The 18,584-nt window shown below is 49.8% G+C and overlaps 2 protein-coding genes across 3 annotated transcripts; one reads left to right on the forward strand and one right to left on the reverse strand.

Annotated features, from left to right (window-relative positions):
• The first annotated feature begins 392 nt into the window (after positions 1-392).
• Positions 393-9,895, forward strand: LOC1273415 (dentin sialophosphoprotein). Of its 2 annotated transcripts, XM_061641326.1 has the most exons (4): positions 393-1,866; positions 2,892-3,190; positions 7,540-7,966; positions 8,065-9,895. In XM_061641326.1, exons 2-4 carry the CDS (start codon positions 2,947-2,949, stop codon positions 8,429-8,431), a joined length of 1,038 nt encoding a protein of 345 aa, XP_061497310.1. In that variant the 5' UTR covers positions 393-1,866; positions 2,892-2,946; the 3' UTR covers positions 8,432-9,895. The 2 variants fall into 2 exon arrangements, with proteins under 2 accessions (XP_061497310.1, XP_312389.5); XM_312389.5 differs by lacking the exons at positions 393-1,866; positions 2,892-3,190 and adding an exon at positions 5,239-7,461.
• Positions 9,896-10,593: 698 nt separating this feature from the next.
• On the reverse strand, positions 10,594-13,877 carry LOC1273414 (glucose dehydrogenase [FAD, quinone]). Its single transcript, XM_312388.5, has 2 exons — positions 12,430-13,877; positions 10,594-12,352 (listed from the first exon to the last, which is right to left on the reverse strand). Exons 1-2 carry the CDS (start codon positions 12,770-12,772, stop codon positions 10,827-10,829), a joined length of 1,869 nt encoding a protein of 622 aa, XP_312388.5. The 5' UTR covers positions 12,773-13,877; the 3' UTR covers positions 10,594-10,826.
• Between the last annotated feature and the right edge of the window lie 4,707 nt (positions 13,878-18,584).

The following is an 18,584-nucleotide window of genomic DNA, read 5'->3' on the forward strand; positions in this document are numbered from 1 at the left end:
ACGTGTTTGACACCCTTGCCAGCGAAAGGGATGTTGCCATCGAATGTAGTGCATCGAAGGCAGGAAGGGTGCCGAAATACAGTAAGTAACGATTTTTGATGAGCTGTCGTGCATAGTTTTAATTGCTATTTAGTTACCTTCGATGATAGTAAGTTCTGTGAAACAGATTACCAAGAAAGTGAGTAAAAGAAAGAGAACAACATAAAATAAAACTTTGATTTAATCATACCATCCACGCGTTAGCGGTGCTCGCCACGCACTGTGAACAGTGTGGATAGTTTGTGGAGAGAAACGGTGTAAGCTCTCGAGAGTACACCAACGTATAGGAGCACGCTCTGTCTTTCTCTCTCGAGAGAGAGGAAACCCATAAACCTAGCATTAGATGCGAGGAATGCCTTGCCTTTGTGTTCAGAACACGTAGAGAAGCGCTACACTGCTGTTGTGTACGGTGACTGACTGACCATTTTTCAGATCCGTCTGTCTTGGCCATCCATCCGGTTAGGTGTTGTGTGTTGTGTAGCTATCGTGACTCGCCAAGCATACAAGTGTGGCGCTATACTGACCGTCAATCGCGTGAGTGATATTGGAGCAAGCAAGTGACAGCAATTGACAGGCCTGCTAAAGCAAACACACCCCGCGAACGGTCGGTGGAAGTAATTTCACCCCTTTTTTCTTTCGCCGAATTCGCCCATCAAGTCGCCGCTGTGTCGAACAAAGGGAACGAAGGGGATGAGTTGAGGTGAATGAAAAAAAACCACCACCACCAGTACCATCACCACAACAACAACAACAACAACAACGGGGTGAAGAGTCTGTTGTCTGCGCGGAGTTAGGCGGTGCATTTGATGTTTTGCCGTCGCAGCTTGCTGTGTGCTATTTGGTGTAGTGTTGTGTGTTTGTGTGAGCGCAATTTTTGGAAGGGTGACTAATTCCAAGAGTGCAGTAATTTCATCCAGTGAATTGTGTGAAGTGGGGTTTTTTTCACCGTGGAAGGGAGCATAGAGTTGCGAGTGTTTGTGTATCTCCTTCTGCCCTGTCGTTCTGCCTGTGTTCGAAGGAAGTGTGCAAAGTGTGGCGCAAGCAAGCAATACATAATAACACAAAATAACCCGCACAGACACACTGTACCCCTCCAGTTTTGGTTTCGGCTAGGCGGGAAGCATCCCCCAATTGTAGCGGTTGTGTCCCACCCCGCTGTCTGCACATTTAATGCGACACCGCTACCGAACACGTGAATAGAGTGCGAGCCACAAGCCGCGCAGTGTGCGAGCGTGGTTCAAAACGCGACAGGGGATAAGAAAAGAATAAATCGCACCCGTTCATCGAAATGGTGTAAAAAAAAACGCTCCCCGCATAAAAAAAAAAACAAGGAAAGAGCATTGTGTATCGTGTTCCTCTGTCCTCTCGCTCCCTCCTTCTGGGTGGTTGCGCGTTTCGGTGCGGCCATTTGCGAAAAGTGTGCGTTTTTAGTTCCGAGAATTTTGTGCACCCCATCCCCATCGTTTCGCATAAAGGGGGAACGTTGTGTTGCTGCAGTGGCCTGTGTGTGTGTGCGAGCTTGGAGTGTTTAGGGGTTTTACGGGAGGGGGTTGTGTGTTTATTTTCTGCGCTTTGGCGACTTGAGACGGCAAGCAGCTCGAGCAGCAGTGCCCTTAGCATCGTTGGAAAAGCGTGTGACTACGACGACTTGCGTGTATTTGTGTGTGTGTGTGTGCGTTTGTGCGGCTATAATCTTCCATCTGGCGAAGGTTATTAATCTCGCGCGACGCAGAGGTTGGATTTCCCCGAAAACGTAGCAATTTTCGCTTCTTCGAAAAGGCGTATCCTCCGGACGCTAAACTCGGCGGCAGTCACACAACTCGCAAGGTAAGTGTAACAAAAAGGGCGACGGAACGGGGTGTGGAGGGGGGGGGGGGGGGTGTGTGGACCGCATAAAACGGAAGTGGATTCAGTAGGCTTTCCGCGCTTAAAAGTTAGAAATTGCACGCACCTAACCGCGACAGGTTATAGCAGCAAGCAGGAGATACATACATCGTTGGTAAGGCGCCGCACCGGATAAGTTATACTGTTCCGGTAGACTGGTCCGAATGGCGTTGCAGCCACCGTTATCATTACCTTCGCACAGAAAAAAAAAACAAAAGGAAGAAAATTAACGGCGGTTTAAAATAACCTCCAAGTAACAAACAAACCCCTGGGGTACGGGTCGCCGGCAACAACCATCGTCCGATGTCTTCAGGATGCCAGCGATTGATTGTGTCCCCGGGGGCTTGGGTTGCTAATGGGTGTCCTTTTTTTTGTTCGTTCACTTTTACTTGCCCAAGAACAGGCACACAGTATCAGTAACCTTTGTGGAAAGATTCAATTTTTCCTTTTGCAATGGTACTGTAGATCTTCTCTCGTCCATTGTCCCATTATCTGGCACCTCTAACTTCAGCACTGATGCCTGATGTCGATGCCTACTTAGGTGTTCTTCATCTCGTCAGCTGTCACAGTGGCACTATTTTGACACATGCGCCTGTTTAGTGCGGGTCCACCAAAAAAAAAAAAAAAAAAAACTCCCCGCTCAAGAAACGCTGATAAAGCAGTCGGCGGTGTTTTGCTTCCGATTTATTGCTCTATTTTTATGTGCCACTTTTCATGTCAAAAGGTTACCAGAAGAAAGCTATCAGGGTTTTTTTCCTTACTTTTGTGTTTTTTGTTTTTGAAAACATATTTTAAACAACATCGCTGAAACAAAAACAAATTGTGTTTAACACGCGTAATTGTTGATAAAGTAAGTCTAACGAGACACAGGCCTTCACTTTTGGTGGAGTAGGGAGGTTCTGTTGCTTCGAACATTGCATAATTTTTCACTGTTTTTCCTAACTGTCTTTTCGTTCTTTACATTGCAGAGGACCCCCCCGTCCCGGTTGCGGCATAATAGTTTGCCCTAACCCTGCTCCGACAATGCCACTGTCCGTGACGACGAAAGCACCGTCCGCCGGTGAGAAGACGTGTAGTGGAGTCGACCGGTTGCTAGCGGAACCACCATCGCCAGCGGATTCGCGGACGGAATCGCCGGCCCCGCCACTATCACCCGGTCCGAACTCGGGCCAACCACCGCCGCTAGCACAGCCGCTTCAAACCCAGGCCGCCCCAGGTGTGGGTGGCATACTTTCGACCGTGTCTAACTTCTCCGTGATAAACTATGGTAAGGGTTGCTGCTTGCGCAAGCTGTTTGCGCTTCTAATTGCGATAAGTAACATGGTGCCGTCTCCACGTGACTCCGATCCTACCCAGCAGTCGATCGAACGCCCGCGAGCACGTGGGGGCTGCGCCTGAGTGTCCAAAGATCCGTCGAGATAATAGTGCAAATGACACAGACGCTCTAATATGAAGCGAGCCCCGGTAGTGGTTGCTATAGAGAGCGGGCCCGATCCTCTTCCACTTCGCAGTTGGGGTAGGTCGTGCTGTGCGAGGCTTGCTTTTGCGAGGCGAGTGATGAGTCGTTAAACGGCTAACGAAATGGAGTGGGGCGCTCTTGATCTCGAGAGTTCTGGTCTTGATATCTCGCAACAGGCATTCTCTTGCTGTGCCCAGCTACAGAACAGCTCGAGCAGGGAGATGATCTAACGCGCTTAAAGTGAATATCATTGCTCCGAGAGTCAGTAGCCATAAAGGGATGACATGGCTGGCTGCTATATACATGCTCTCCTTTTCTCACCAACACACGACCGTGTTCGCTATTCCGTGGGCCAAGGGCGGGGGGGGGCAAATACGAGAAGGCGGAAGGCGGAGTGTGATCTGTGTTTAGCCTAGTGACGGCGGCGCTGTGCAGCTGATGATTGTGTTGACCGCGCGCACTCGTCGTTTCAATGGCGCACCCGTCACGTGTTATTGGCAAGTGTGGTGTATGGTGGTGTGTTTGGGGTCGCGCACGCCAGCCATGCGGCTGCTGCCGGCGAACTGCCGGGTAATCAACGTGCCGCTCGCGTCACACTGAGTGCGTTTCCTGCCGCTTGCGCGCACATCGGGGGGACCCGAGACGAAACTGAACGACGGGGACGGGGCAAACAAATAGCGGCAGGAAAGTAAACGCTCGCGCAAACACAAACACTTTGGTTCGAAGGTTTTCATTGGAACCATTGGGAACCAACTCCCTGAGGGAGGGAGCATTCATCCGTTACAGCAGCTCCGTTGGGGGGAGAGAATATGAAAGTAAAAGTTCTCTGTGCCGGATCGACTGTCGGCGTCGGAAATGGTCCGGATGTCTGGTGCCTTTGGGAGAGAAGTTCGAGGAAACGCCAGGCATTGGCCGGCTTATGTAAACATAATTCAATTGGTTTCGATTGCTTCTTTTCTAGCTTCCCTGATACTCGCGTTTGGCTATTAAATCCCAAATACCACCACCATTAGTCCTCGAACGTGAATTCGCGGAGGGATTATGTCTATCAAATGACTGGCCAAGCCAAAAAGACGTTTTTTGTTTTTTTTTTTGACACTTTCTAAATCTGTTGGTTGCTTACTCCATCCAGCTTAGGATGTCGTACTGTCTTTGTGTGCCCCAAACTCTCGCTGGTTACAGCGCCAACGGTCAAGATCCGATCACTTGCCCGCACACGTGAGGGCACATACAACCGTGGTTGTGGTTTTTTAAAGTGCACGAACGATTGTGTGATACTGCTGGGGAGAGCAGATTTCCGGCGCCCTTCCTCCCTGGCGTTAATGCGCGTACCACATCTTGCAGGAGGAGGTCACTTCCATCGGGAGGGGAAGACTCTGACGCCTTTTTCTTCTTCTGTGGGCCTGGACCTGAAATGACGTCAATGCAACGTCATTCGCACGTGTAAAAGTTGTGAAAGGTGCACAGTTGGAGATATGTTTGAGAGTTATGCAGAATAGTGTGAAGAGTTGACATAGACACTAGCAAAGGAGTAGAAGGGGAAGGCGACAACAATGTGTGTTAGGTTGAGGTTCTTGGGGTCCTACCGCCCTAAAGATGGCACTTGCTACGCGAAAAGATCCTAAGACTATAGATCAAGTTCCAACTCCTACTTCTTGAGATCGAGGACAACTGGATATTTGGGATTTGGTGTTTCGAGGTCTTATTCTTCTGCTTCTACTTCTCTTGATTCATCTAACCAAGGGGAGCACTAATCACGCCAGGCCTTATAGGTATCGTATACGTCTACCACAAGGCTATGGTAGACATTGGCTTACACCGAATCTCACACCCCTGCTAAACAACTAAAACAAACACATTCACTCACCTGGACGAGATTCACTCGCCAAAACACCTCGGCCGCCTCTATCTTCTTTTGCTTTCCCTTTTCCCACTACTTACCCCTTGATAACCGCGTTCCCTTGAACGCCGAGTGGTGAAGGATTTGTCTGGTCAGCAGGCCAGATGTGATGTGCGACTCAGAGAAAAGTACTGCAGCAAGGCACCGAACAAAGCGGACACGTGACCCGAAGCTAGCTCAAGCTAAGGCCGCGTGAATACAGCGACCTAAAGAGAGAGAGAGAGAACGCATGAATGTTGCGAGATGCAGACACGAACCCCGAGATTCATGGGATGCGAGGTGGACAGAAGTAAACTAACCTTCAAAATAAATAATGTAACAGTATCTGTTTTAGCAAAGTATCGCGAGCACAGAGAAGAGTGAAAACATGTGCTCACGATAAAACCAAGAAACGGACAGATCTTTCCGATTGCGTTACTACATCAAACCTCTTTCCCGATTGTTAGTACCCGCGGGTAAAGCATTCAAAGGGCAGGAGGGGGAAGATGATGCATGCGTTAACACTTGGACTTAGGGACGCGTATTAGCGTTTGCGTTTCCTGGTTGCCGAGCGCGTTGTTTAACCGTACCCGGCCACGGGGCGTACTCATGCGAAAGTGTTAGCGTGCACCTCACGCGTGCTTCGCGCCCGGAAGCACGTGGTTGCAGCGCGTCCTGGGTGTGCCCGCACATGTGTGTGTGTGTGTTTGTGTCCATCCGCGAGTTCTCTCCACGGTTCTCTCTCTACAGCCCCAACCAGCCGGGCAGTGGAGATGCTTTTTTACGGTCCAGACATAAATGCACCGCCTCTGGGGTAAGTGTGTGACTTCCTGCTCTCGTACATTCGAGTGACACGTACAGTTCGCTTGTGGCGGACTGGGGCTTTCTCTCTCTCTCTCGGTTCTCTCCGACGACATCGGTTGCATCCACGTGGCCCCAGCGCTGGTTCGCCTGAAGCGCGAGTGTGAAAACGTGTTGCAACGCGACCTACAGCACGTTGTGCGCCGGATGGTGGGTTCTCGTTCGTACGCCGCCGCGGCTGTTGTGCCCTTTGGCGACGTGCGGGCCATGCCATGTGGGTCGTGCCGTCAGTTGTGCGTTGCCAGCTAAAAGGTGTACCGCTTACGGGGATGGAGGGTGGTTAGATGTTAGCACTTTCCTTCCGCGCGGTGCTGATTAAGCGGGATGTGAGATACCGTTCCGAGGGCTGCTGGGGGTGGGTGGTGGAATTTTCAACCATTAGTGCAGGAGTTACTGTCGGGTTGAACGGCCGAGAACGAGATCAATCGAGTCGGGTATTGTAGGAGTGTAGGACAATGAAGCTTTCAAGTGATGATTTGAACGCGTTCGCGTTTCAATAATTCCCTTCAAAATGCTTCATTTGTTACATTAAAGCTTTTAACCCGTTTCAGGGGCGAGACACGATGGTCTAGGGTACTTCACATTGTGCACACACACACGTAGAGGTGTAGGGGAATATGCTGATGGCAACAGAGCGCCGCCGGTGTGACTAAAAAAACCCCGTATGCCCTACGTACCCCTTTCCGTCGGGCGGAAACCGTTGGTGTAAAACCTCTGCTACAGCACACACTCCAGTGGCCCAGAACGTGATCTTCGCCGTCAGTAGCGCGAGGGTGTGAAGTGTCACTCCGCTTGGCAAGCCCTGGCCGCTGTCGCCTCCTCTGTCAACGGTGTGGCATTTATTACGACCGGACGCGACCGGTCGACGATACGCTTCAGCACGCGGCCGAGTCCCGAGACGTGTGTGTGCGCGCGCGCGCAAGAGGTGTGTGGTATTTATTTAAATCGCGTACTGAACAACGTTTTTTTGCTGTTGTTGTTGCTGCTGCTTTATGGAACCACGACGGTTGTTTCGAATGCTCAATGCAGAACAGTTTCTATACCGTTTGAAACTGAGCGAACGATTGTGCATGCATTTGAGTGTGTTTTTGCTTGCTTTTTGTGCGTCGTGTACGTATTACTACTAGTGAAGGGAGAGAGAGAGAGGGTTGTTGCTCACGCCGTCAAACCTACGGCTCAAGTGTGCCAGATGGGGGGGAAAACAAAGGTGGAAGACGTTTACCACTGAGGCGTTACGGCAACGTGCAAATCGTGTCAGGTTATATGGAGTGTTTGCTTGCTACATTGTTCACAGCCCCAAACACAAACATGGCCAGTTGCCATGTACTGGTTATTGAACGTAATATTGTCTTTGTTGCGTTAATTTGCGTTAATCGGATCTAATTTTAATGAAATATTATGTCCACTTTCTTTGCAGTCGGTAAAATTCAAAAGCAATCATCCTACAAATCATCCACCGGCCGGTGCCGAACGCCCTACGATAGGTCGAGCAGCTATCGGGCCGGTTCGGCGGTGGTTTGTCGCATCACGGAACCGCCGATGGACGATACGACCAACTCGTCCACCTTTTCCTCGCTGGAGTACGGTTGCAGTAGTGGCGGCGGTGGCAGCAGCAGCAGCAGCAGCAGCACGACCAGCAGCAACCACAGCACAGGGATCGGCTGTGACACCAGCCCCGAATGCAGCGACCAGCTGGACAGCATCGACACGACGGAGGACGGCAGCACGTCCGGGCCACGGTTGCGCAGCCGCCGGTCGATGAGCGTTTCGTCGAGCGGATGTTCCAGCTCGATGAACGATCGCAACTTTGACTTTTCACCCCTGGGAAGCATCATCAGCTGTCGGTAAGGATCTGGGGCCGGGTGGAAGGGTGTGATGAGGCTCAAAAGTGATAGAAAAGTAATTTTCCCCCTGTTTTTTGTTTCCATTTTACCCGTTTTAGGTGCAACTCGTACAGCATGTCCGACTTCGATGATGATGGTTTCCGCGAGGACAGTAGCGTATCGTCGGCGCACGGTGGCGGTGCCCTTTCCGGCTCCCGATCGTACCAGTCGCATCATCCGCTGCATCACCACCACCAGAACGTACCGCACCATCCGCGCAATCATAAGGGGCTGTTTGATATCGCGCTGAAAACGGTCAAGCTGATCCGGCGCAACCAGGAGCTGCAGGTGCGGCTGGCCCAGCTGCAGGAGGAAACGAGCGCGTTCATCGACTCGGTCATGGCGAACCCGGAGAACGAATCGCTGCGGTCCCATTTCTACAGCAGCAAACGCATCCCGACGCTACCGCTGACGGTGCAGAAGTGAACGGGATACCGGGGAAGGTCCGGTGCACTTTGCGAGGGGGCTCGTCGTTCGCTTCGAACCACAAAAACGCCACAAACAGGACGAAACGGTCCCAGTCTCAGTCGATTATGCACAGTGTGGAAGCGGTACCGGCGGTCGGTTGATTCCAGCTGCTGCTAGCTTAAGTTACGTTAACGTTAAGAAGTTCTCATCCCGCATCATCTTCATAGTGGAAATCTCTTCCCGAGCGCCACAGGAGGGAAAAGATCGATTATTTGTTTTTTTTTTTTTTAATTTATTGCCAAACTGGTTGGGTACTATACGTGAGACCCATCGTTTCGCTTTTCATTTCATCCTTGATTAGTTGTCGTACATATATGTTGGACCATAGGCTGCGTTACTAATACGTGCGAAACGTCTGCAAATCTAAACATTAGACTGTGTGTACTCTGACCCGTAATACCGACACAAACGGAAGCGGAAAGACGGAGAACAGTGGGTCAATCAATATAACAGTGCTAAGCCACTATTTCAATAAGCAATCAGTTAATCGTGAGATATAAGCATAGTAAGTAGGAAAGCTTTTGCTGCATTCGTGTATGTGTGTCAACCGGGGACGGATGTCCCCAGTGTTAGGCTTCGGTTTGCCACGTTCTGTATGTGCTCGGTTAGTGTAGTTACTCGATGGAATCGATAGACAGTGATAAGATACGTAAGAGAGAACGTATATTCTCAGTGAACGGGGGAAAAGGGAGAAAAACAGCAACAATCAAGTATAAGGACACACACACACACATACACATACGCCAAATTGAAGAAGTACGCATTGTTTCGTTATCGACATTTAATTATTGTGATTATCATTTTTTCCATCAAAGAGGAGTAGTAATGAGCGGCATCTTTGACTTTTTGTTTGCTGATCTAGGCGTAGCAGTTGTTAGAATTCGCGCACAGTATCTCAAAGCTGCCAACTGTAAGATTCTTTTGCGTTTATCAATTGGAATCGAAATCCAGTTAACTTATTACTTATTGCCTAACAAGGTGATGTTGTGATCCTTTTTGACACACCGATGAAACGTACTGAGGGTACGCTAAACAGTAAATGCTGAAAACATTCTTATTCGCTCTCCGAGGATGATGGGACGAGTTTGTAGATTTTAGGTTCGAGTTTATGTTTGAGCTTATTATATGTGTGTGTGTGTGAGCGTTATTGGCCAGAACAATCTCAATCATATTTATAAATGCTAATAAGTAAGAGATGTGTAGCGTTTAGCAGCAGATGATCACAAAACGATGGTAATCCATTCATTACGCGCATGGTTGGATGAAATTCAGCCTCACATTCGCACGCGAGCGAATCAGAAGCAAGCGAAAAAGGGCGAGATGGAAGAAAAACTCCAAGTGGTATTTATATTTAACTAACGAAGGCTAAGCAAAGAAAAGCGAAAATAGATGAAAAACTGTTTTTTTTCATTATTCACCTAATCGACAGCGGCGTGCTACAACTTTTGAGAAAATGCGTGTTTTGAGAAAATGGAAAAAAGATGTAGTTTTTGGTAAGTATTTTAATTGTTCAAGAATTTACACGTTATCTAAAAACGCATCTCAGAAAAAAAGTTTAAAAATCATATAAAAATTAACTACGACAATACAATTGTCGCATGCTCACCGTTGAGTGTGCGACTGTTGTAAGGTTTCGCCACAAGCTTGGATTGTTAACCCTCGTGTCAAATGCTGCGTGATCGTGGTAATAAAAGCGAGCGATCTAATGTTGCAACGTTCGTCGGACGGGTTCGATTCCCATCTGAACCATATCCTGGTCTCTTTTTTAAACTTCATGGTAGCTAGTCGTGCAATCCTGTGCGTGTCTAGCATGCCGGCGTAGTTCGTTGAATCAAGAACACCAAGAAGAAAAAGACGATTTCATTGGGATTTCATTGGGCAGTGTTTGTTTGTGCTTGAATTGTTTGTGTTTTACTTTTTAACCTTTTTATTACTATTCTTAAATTGGAACACACAATACTCACTCTTTTCAGTCCCTTGCTACTGTATGTGGGCGGAAAATGAAGTTTCTGCTTCTAACGCCCAATTAAAGAGATGGTTCCCAATGGTTCAACCTAACAACACATCGGACCTGGGTTCAAATCCCAAGAAGAAACAGCGCGTTTAATTTTTTTTCTTCATTTGTTTGGCTTCAGCATAATTATAAAATGATAAATTTTGACTTAAAGCACAACTATTTTTATAATTATTAATTTAAACTTTATTTATTTTTTTCTTGTTTTCTTAATTTAATGCTAAATTGTACCATTGATTTCCCTCAAACATAACATTAAACTTGTAACCCATCGTGACTAGTTTGATTGGCGCCGCTTGCAACGGCAAAGAGCATATATCTCCCCCCCTCCCTCCTCCCTCACGTTATGTGATTGTTCCAGTAGTCCTTCACCATGTCGGCCGCCTTCTCGCCCACCATGATGACGACCCCGTTCGTGTGGGCCGCCGGTATGACCGGGAAGATGGAGGCGTCCACCACGCGCAACCCGCCGACGCCGTGCACGCGCAGTTCCGGATCGACGACCGCGTCCGGATCGCTGGCCGGGCCCATCTTGCACGTACCGGACTGGTGCTGAATGCTGGCACCGACCTGCCGCAAGCAGCAGCGCCAGTAGTCGTCCGACCGGAACGGATGCGCCTCACACCCATAGAACGGGGTCCCAAGCAGCCGCGCACCGTACGAGGCGAAGCTGTCCGACTCGCCAATGCGCACCGCCAGCCTAATGCCCTCCACCATCGTCGCCAGATCGTCCGGATGGTCGAAAAAGTTCCCCTCCATGTGGGGCCAGTGGAACGGGTTGCGGCTCTTCAGCCACACCCGGCCCCGACTTTTCGGCCGCATCAGTACCGGCGCAATGCCGAACGCGTGCTGTCCCCGGGCCGACCCAAACGAGCGGTCGTAGAATTCGCGCGTCATCCCGAACGTGTGCCGGAGCGAACCGGACTCATCGTTGTTGACCGCACCCGTCCCGAGCACCAGCTCCACGTCCGGGTAGTCCTCGGGGGAGCGCGAGTTGTTCGTCTTCACGAACGCGATACCTTCGGCCCCGCCCGGCACGGTGAATGGACCGCGGCGGGCGAACAGATAGCTCAGGAGGGGGGCCGGTCGGCGCATGTCCCGCTCCCGTATCGTTACCGGCTGGTTGACGGTGAACACCAGCCCGGACAGTGTCTGGTGGTCCTGCAGATTGTACCCGACGCGCAGATCCTTCACGACGGGTATGTCGAGCTGCTGCAGATGCTCCCGCGGCCCCACGCCGGACAGCATCAGCAGCTGGGGTGAAGCGATCGCGCCCGCCGCCAGTATCACTTCCTTGCGCACGCGCACCGTGTGCAGGCGCTTGTTCTTGGTGAACTCCACGCCGAATGCCGTTTTCGTGACGGGATCGATCAAAATCCGGGTGGCCCAGGAGCGGGTCGATATGTCCAGGTTGGGCCGATCAGCGACCGGTTTGAGGTAGGCCCGGGCCGCACTGCATCGCTCTCCGTTCACCATCGTGGCCTGCGCCTTGTAGAACCCGAGCTGGACCGGATCGTTCGGATCGATGTGCCGGTAGCCGAACCGCTTGCCGGCCTCGATGTACCTGCCCAGCATTGGCGTTTCGAACGAGCTTTCCTCGATGTGCAGATAGCCGTGCGGGTTGTACGGCTGGCCCTTGATCTGCTCCGCCTTCTCGAAGTACCTCCGGACGTCCCGGTAGCCCCAGCCGTAGTTGCCCGCCCGCTCCCAATCGTCGTAGTCGCGCTGGTGACCGCGACCGTACAGCAGGAAGTTTATGAGGCTCGTCCCACCTAACCCACGCCCTTTCGGCCAGTAACAGACGCCCTGCTCTAGCCCTCGGCAAGCATTGCGCATCGGATCGGACCGGTAGCCCCAGCTGTAACCTGCGTGGAGAGAAGGGGAATGTCAGATAGGCATGGGAGCTTTCTGCTTCCTTATCGAACCCACTGCGTACACTCACCCGTGGCCGTTGTGAGTCCTGCGGTGAGGGGAACGTTCGAGATCAGGTTCTCCTCCTTGCCCACCTCGAGCAGCAGGACGCTCCAGTCGCGCACTTCGCTTAACCGGTTGGCCATCACCGAACCGCCCGAGCCGGCCCCAATCACGACGAAATCGTACTCGTCGCGGATCCGCTTCGCCTCCGGTATTGGCACGGAAGCGTTCGGGCCGGTGCGCACCAGCAGGCTCACCTCATCGAACAGCGTCTCGAAGACGGGGAACTGTTGCGCGTCGGTGGGAGGAGAAGCCGTCAGCAAAAACGCCATCAGCACTGGCAGGCGCGTGCCAACCGTTCGTCGTACCATCTTCTGTGGGAATGATTAGTTGTGCCGTTGGATGAGAAGATCGAGAAGATCGAAGTGATATCTTAATGCAAGGCAGATGATCGCGAATGTGATGCAGGTGCAGGTGGTGACGGTCGTTTTGATGCCTTAAAGCCTTTTTTCTAATGTCATCTCAACATCAACGAATCGAATGTTAGAAGAAAGAGAGAGGATGCACGAATTCAGAATCTGAGATCGCTGAAGGTCTTTTCTTATGCCATCTGGGCATCATTGCGCGCACAACAAAAACCCGCTAAATAATTGCGAAAAACCCTCACAAACGTCAGAGATGGAATGATCGATGCGCTCGTTTGTGGGAATGTAGACCCCGGAGGGGGGGAGCGAGGGTTTCACATTGACCGACAGCTGCTGTGCGGATTGTGAAAGACAATAAGGAAACAATTCCAACTGTGTCCATCAAAGAAACGAACGCCCTCGAAGGCGCCGCCATGTCAAGTGCACGCTCAAAAAACACTCATAACATGCAGTTAAAATTGGCCTTATGGCGCGCGTTTGGAGGTGTGGTAAATCGAGGATCACGTCCGTGTGGGGCTTTGTTTTTTATTCGGTCAAACGTCAACACTTTGAGCGTTTGATTTGTACAACAAGCACACGCGGAATCAAATCACAATTAGCAACGCTCTTATTGCTGAAGATCATTCACGACATGGGTTGTCGATGTCAAACTCAGACATGCAGGTTCACGAGCCATTTGAACGGGGAGATATTCGGACAACATTGTGGGGAATTAGTACTTCATCAACTCAATGTTGTTGAAGTTTGTGTTTTAATAATAGCCATTAGAAAATGGACAACGTTTAACACCGTGACCTTGCCAGATGTATGTCACGCTGATGCGGGTTAGGAAGAGTAGAATTGAAAGGACATCCAATGGTCTAACCAGGTTAACAATGTGAAGATCACTTATGTGGAGCACATAATTACTCATTATATCTTGTACTAAACTTATTGAGTAATTACTCATTATATCTTGTACTTGTCACTAAAATGCATAATCCACGGCACAATTGTTGATGCTCTTGCTCACTTTCAACGATCACCTGCTTGCAATGCACCTTGTGCACCTTGAAGACACTTACGTTCCTACTCTAGCGAATAGTATCCAAATGTCCTTGCAAGCTTTAAGCAACTCGTGGCTGCACACAACTCTCATCGATGCTTAGACGGTTCCAAGCGCTCCGAGGATTAAAAATCTCACTTCTCCAGCCAGCCAAACCCACCAACCATCCACTGCGAAAAACGAAAAGCAACTAATCTACCCAGCCGTATTCGTCTATTGCCGTCTAACAGCTGGCACGAAGCTAACCTCTCAGGTGGGGAGGGAAAACTGCTTCTACTTCTAAGCGGCTAACATCATCTACAACTCACCCTCTCGCTCCCACCAGCTGTGTAGCACACTACAGCTCACACCAGTGGAGTGTGATTTGTGAGACGGCCGAAATCCGATCGAACGCGATCGCAGCCATGTGTCCTCGCGATCGTGACAGATCGTTTGCGCGGTATTTAGTGAGCCGCTGCTGGACGGAGCTGCTGGAGGCAAAGGCACACGACAGTGAAGTGTGGTTCTTGGGAACGCGCTCGCACGCAGCAGCGTTGGACTGGGACTGGTAGGGCCGGGCAACCGTGTCCAACCACTTGTGTGCCCCCGTATCACGATGCGGCCCACGATGCGCATCAAATTGTGCACAAATCGAAGGGAGTCGTTCACATCGAAGCGATCGTCGTTAGTAAGCGATCGTACATGATACGTCCGCCGCTGCGCAGCGCACAGTTTCGCATGCACCACGTACCAACCAATCTGCTGCACCGCGAAGGTGAAGTTCAGACGGCGTGCCAAACCACGCTAAATGGGGGTTTTACTTTTGCATGGGGACAGGGGACGGACGATTGCAGCCCCCGGTCGGCGACTTCCGAGACGTGCGGTGGTACGGTCGAGTGCTGCCAAAGCCCTGATGGCCTAATCGGTAAAGGCGAGATTGCGACGGTGCGTGTTCGCTGGACGTTAACCATAACTTAACGCTCCGATGTTTTGTGACCTACATCGAGCAAGTTCTCTCTCTCGGCGCTAGAATGAACGCTGGGCAGACACTGGCACCCCGCTCCCCGGGGGGAAGGGAAGTGATGGCGATTAGAAGGTGGCTCGTCGCTTCACCGCTATTTGCGCCCGCACCGTGGCCGACGAGACAAGTCTCCGGAGGTATCCGATCTTTATACGTCGTCGTGTCGAGCCCCAAAGATTGCGGTAGATCCGGTTTGGCGACTTTCGGTTTCTGTGGCCTCTCGTGGTCAGCCCCGTGTGTGTGTGTACGCAATCATTTCCGAACCTTTACCGGCTTTGATTACACCATACGTGCGCGAGCGCAATTTAGCGATTAATGTACATAGGCCCCCCCGTCTTCGTGTTCTTGCTTGTTGCAGGGATCGTGTATTCTTGAGTGGCTTTATTTGTGAGCATTATTATGCTGTAAAATCATAAAGCTTTTAATCTCTTTTATATATGGATGACATAAACACCATCCCTCCGGCCCGAAAAACCGCGACACAAAGTGTCAATAAACTCTGGAGCCAGTTTTGGTACGTTCCATTAGCACACGTCTATCGGGTGGAATTCTTCGCCGCTTGAGCACTGCACGATCGGAATACTAATGACCAGTTTTGTGTAGTTTAGCATATATTTCAAACCAAAGGAAAGTAGCAAAACACTCTCCACGGGGAATCTCTATTGAGAGTGATTGGATAGGCGGGGAAAAATAAAAGACGCACAATTTATAGATCCTGTTGTGACACAAGTCGCGCCTCACTAAAATGAAATCATTAGAGCGAATGGCGAAATTCAGCACAGCATCGGCTTATAAAGAGATGCATTCCCTCGCAATATTAGTAGATGTCTCGGTTCGCTGTTGATCGGATGGTATTTTTTCGTTTTGGGAACTATTTTGGGGTCGTATTTCGCATTTCGCAAAATGTGTATATGCGTTTTATTTTGCTAAAACCGTTCGTCGTCTAGTCGTTTAGAAAAAAAACCCGTTGCGAGATTGAAAATCATCGACGACTCTCCTTTTCCGATGGAACCGCAAGGAACCGGTCTCGGTTTACGGTCTCTGTCTGCCGGCTACGGGTATTGGAATCGATCGGATTCACGTTTTTTTCTCATACCAGTGAAGCAGCAGCCTTGACACAATTAATATTAGCATCGTAACACACTCTACTTATCGATTGTCCCGATTCAATTCCTGATGTGTGAACTCGATTGAAGATCCTACAGTAGTACGGCTTCTTATCTCATCTATATCATAAGACTCCCATCATGTCTGGGGAAGCATTAATGAATGCAATACGACAAGCGAAAGTAAAAGACCTGTCCTTGAAAAAAACAGTACGATTACACACGGCCAGTGTTTACATGGGGTGCAGCAGTTCTGAAATTCAACCAACGCCCCAAAGTGGTCCGTGGCTCTTGGCGCCGATAACAATATGACCAAAGCCTGATTGAAAATGGAGGTCACTGGAGGAGGTACAGCGGGTACCCCAAAAACAAAAACCGCACTGACAGTGAACAGGAAAAGAGAACGGGTTTGCGGGTTTTGTCTTACGCGCTGCAACCAGCAAACGCCCCAGCATTCGGGGTGTTTCACTGATATAAACAAAGCTAGTAAAAGTGACTTTTTATTTTTGATTTTGATTCGAGAGGATTTTCGGTACTCCCCTGGTGATGGTAAGCAAGGGTGTAAGGGTTCAACGATCAGTGCGCAGTGTGCGGGTATGGTTGAATGAGCAGGTGGACTACGTGCCGAGGCTCACGTCGTTTATTGGTGTGCATTTAATCGCAACACGTAAGACACTGGATATGAGACGAAGAAGATATTTGCTAGGTTAGATTAATGTATTTTTGTGATGCTAAATACACTTCCAACTTCAATTTTGAAACATTCTTCAACCGATCACGATCATATGCTAAGCGGGGTGACAAAACAAAACGAGTGCAACGGCATTTAAGATGCAGTTTGATCGAGAACACCGGTGGGTATGCTGGTAGAAGGGAAGCGGGTTGTCCCGCCCTCCTATAGCCAGCTCCTGCCAAGAAATTGCTCACGTTATCCTTGAGCTGCACCGGTGCAATGCAACTGCTGTTGCCGCATTCGCTTTGCAAGCGAAAAGATGCTATAAAAAAACACAGTTAATTTACAGTGGCACCAATCATTGCAGCCGATCAACAAATGAAGATGACATGCAAAAAAGGGCACCGATCGTTCATACCGCGCTGCAAACTCTCCTTAAACTTGTGATCGATTCGGGTAAAGCGAGCGAACCTTGAAGCTTCATACCCTCACAATAAGTTATCACGGCAAGTACAAATTATGCCACTATACAAACACACCCCGGCAACAACCCAATTTTGGCATTCAATTGATGTATGCGAAGACAAATTATCCATATGCAACGGGGTAAGTGGATCGGAGGATGACATTTTTAATTTTAAACCATCCTGGGGTTTTGGGTGTTGAAAAGAAAAATGAGCTTTATTTACACTTTTGTGGGACCTAGTGATCGAAGAAATGGGACGCTACGCGTGCATTGTTCTATTCAGTAGCGCATTGCTGTTGTGTAATATTGCTTTCTTTGCCAGAGTAAGTGTGTTAAGAAAATCCATCAAGCTTCGTCAGCTAGTATAAAAGTGGATGGTTTCCGTCAAGAGGCGAAAACGCATCGACACGTGACACGCTGGGATGCGTTAATTTAACCACAACTAACTACTATCAACCGTGGCCGGCATCGTGAAATCGTCCCCGCCGGCATTGCATAACGCAGCAAGATCAGTGAATGAATCCGAGTCTGTGAAATGTGGGTGAAATCAGTCGACCACTAAACACTTTGGCTGCTGCAGGCGTTATCGGTATGAGGCGAACTCTAAACTCCAAAGCCTAACGATCAGCGCCCCAGACGGTCGTTTTACCATGAATGGCGGTCAGTGGTTTAATTGCATTAGTGACTGATCTACTTTCCAGTGGGGCATTTACACTCTGACCTCTGAGTAATGCTGATCATCAGCCGACAACTGCGAGCATTCAAACTGTCACAAAGCATTGCGGCGGATGCTGGTTGTGATTAGTTTGTCCTCCACTGGAAATAGGTGCAAAATGAGACAATTTGTGGGCAGTAATGATCGCAAATTGCGTGCCACTATTACTAAATTATCTCACAACATACGATTGTCGACGCATCTTGCTGTGAAATGATCTGTTTTTCTGCAAACGCTTTGTACACTTTGTCAATGACCTATCCAATTATTACCTTCAGAGAAGCGATCATCGATCATCAGCAAAACAGTGTAGTGGTGTGATTCATGGCAATCAACCCACCCCGGCGAGATGGGACGATGACTGATAGCACAAAAGAATGTAAGTACACCATGGTTGACCCTGCCCAGTGTGCCCGAGTCTGCTGCGACTTGTGATTAACCATCGGTCGGTGAGGTCGTCCAGCGCGATGGTGGCTAGCCTTGGTGTGCTAATTGCGAGGTGAGCACATTGCTGCATATGAGCGCCACTCCGTCACGCCCCAACGCCCAAACTTCCAAAGCGCGCCAACCGGGCTGCCCCGATTGCATTGCGTGCCTTTCTTTGGCCAGGATGCTCATTACCTTTGGTAAAGGTCCGATCCGACCGCCGCTTGAATGCAGGCTGTCCGAGAAAGGTGTTGCAGAGTGTTGCAGCGTGAATCGAAAGACTTCAACGCGCGCACAGAGCATGTAGCGCAACATTTGATGGGTTCG

This window comes from Anopheles gambiae, chromosome 2, assembly GCF_943734735.2.
Source record: "Anopheles gambiae chromosome 2, idAnoGambNW_F1_1, whole genome shotgun sequence".
NCBI lineage: Eukaryota > Metazoa > Arthropoda > Insecta > Diptera > Culicidae > Anopheles > Anopheles gambiae.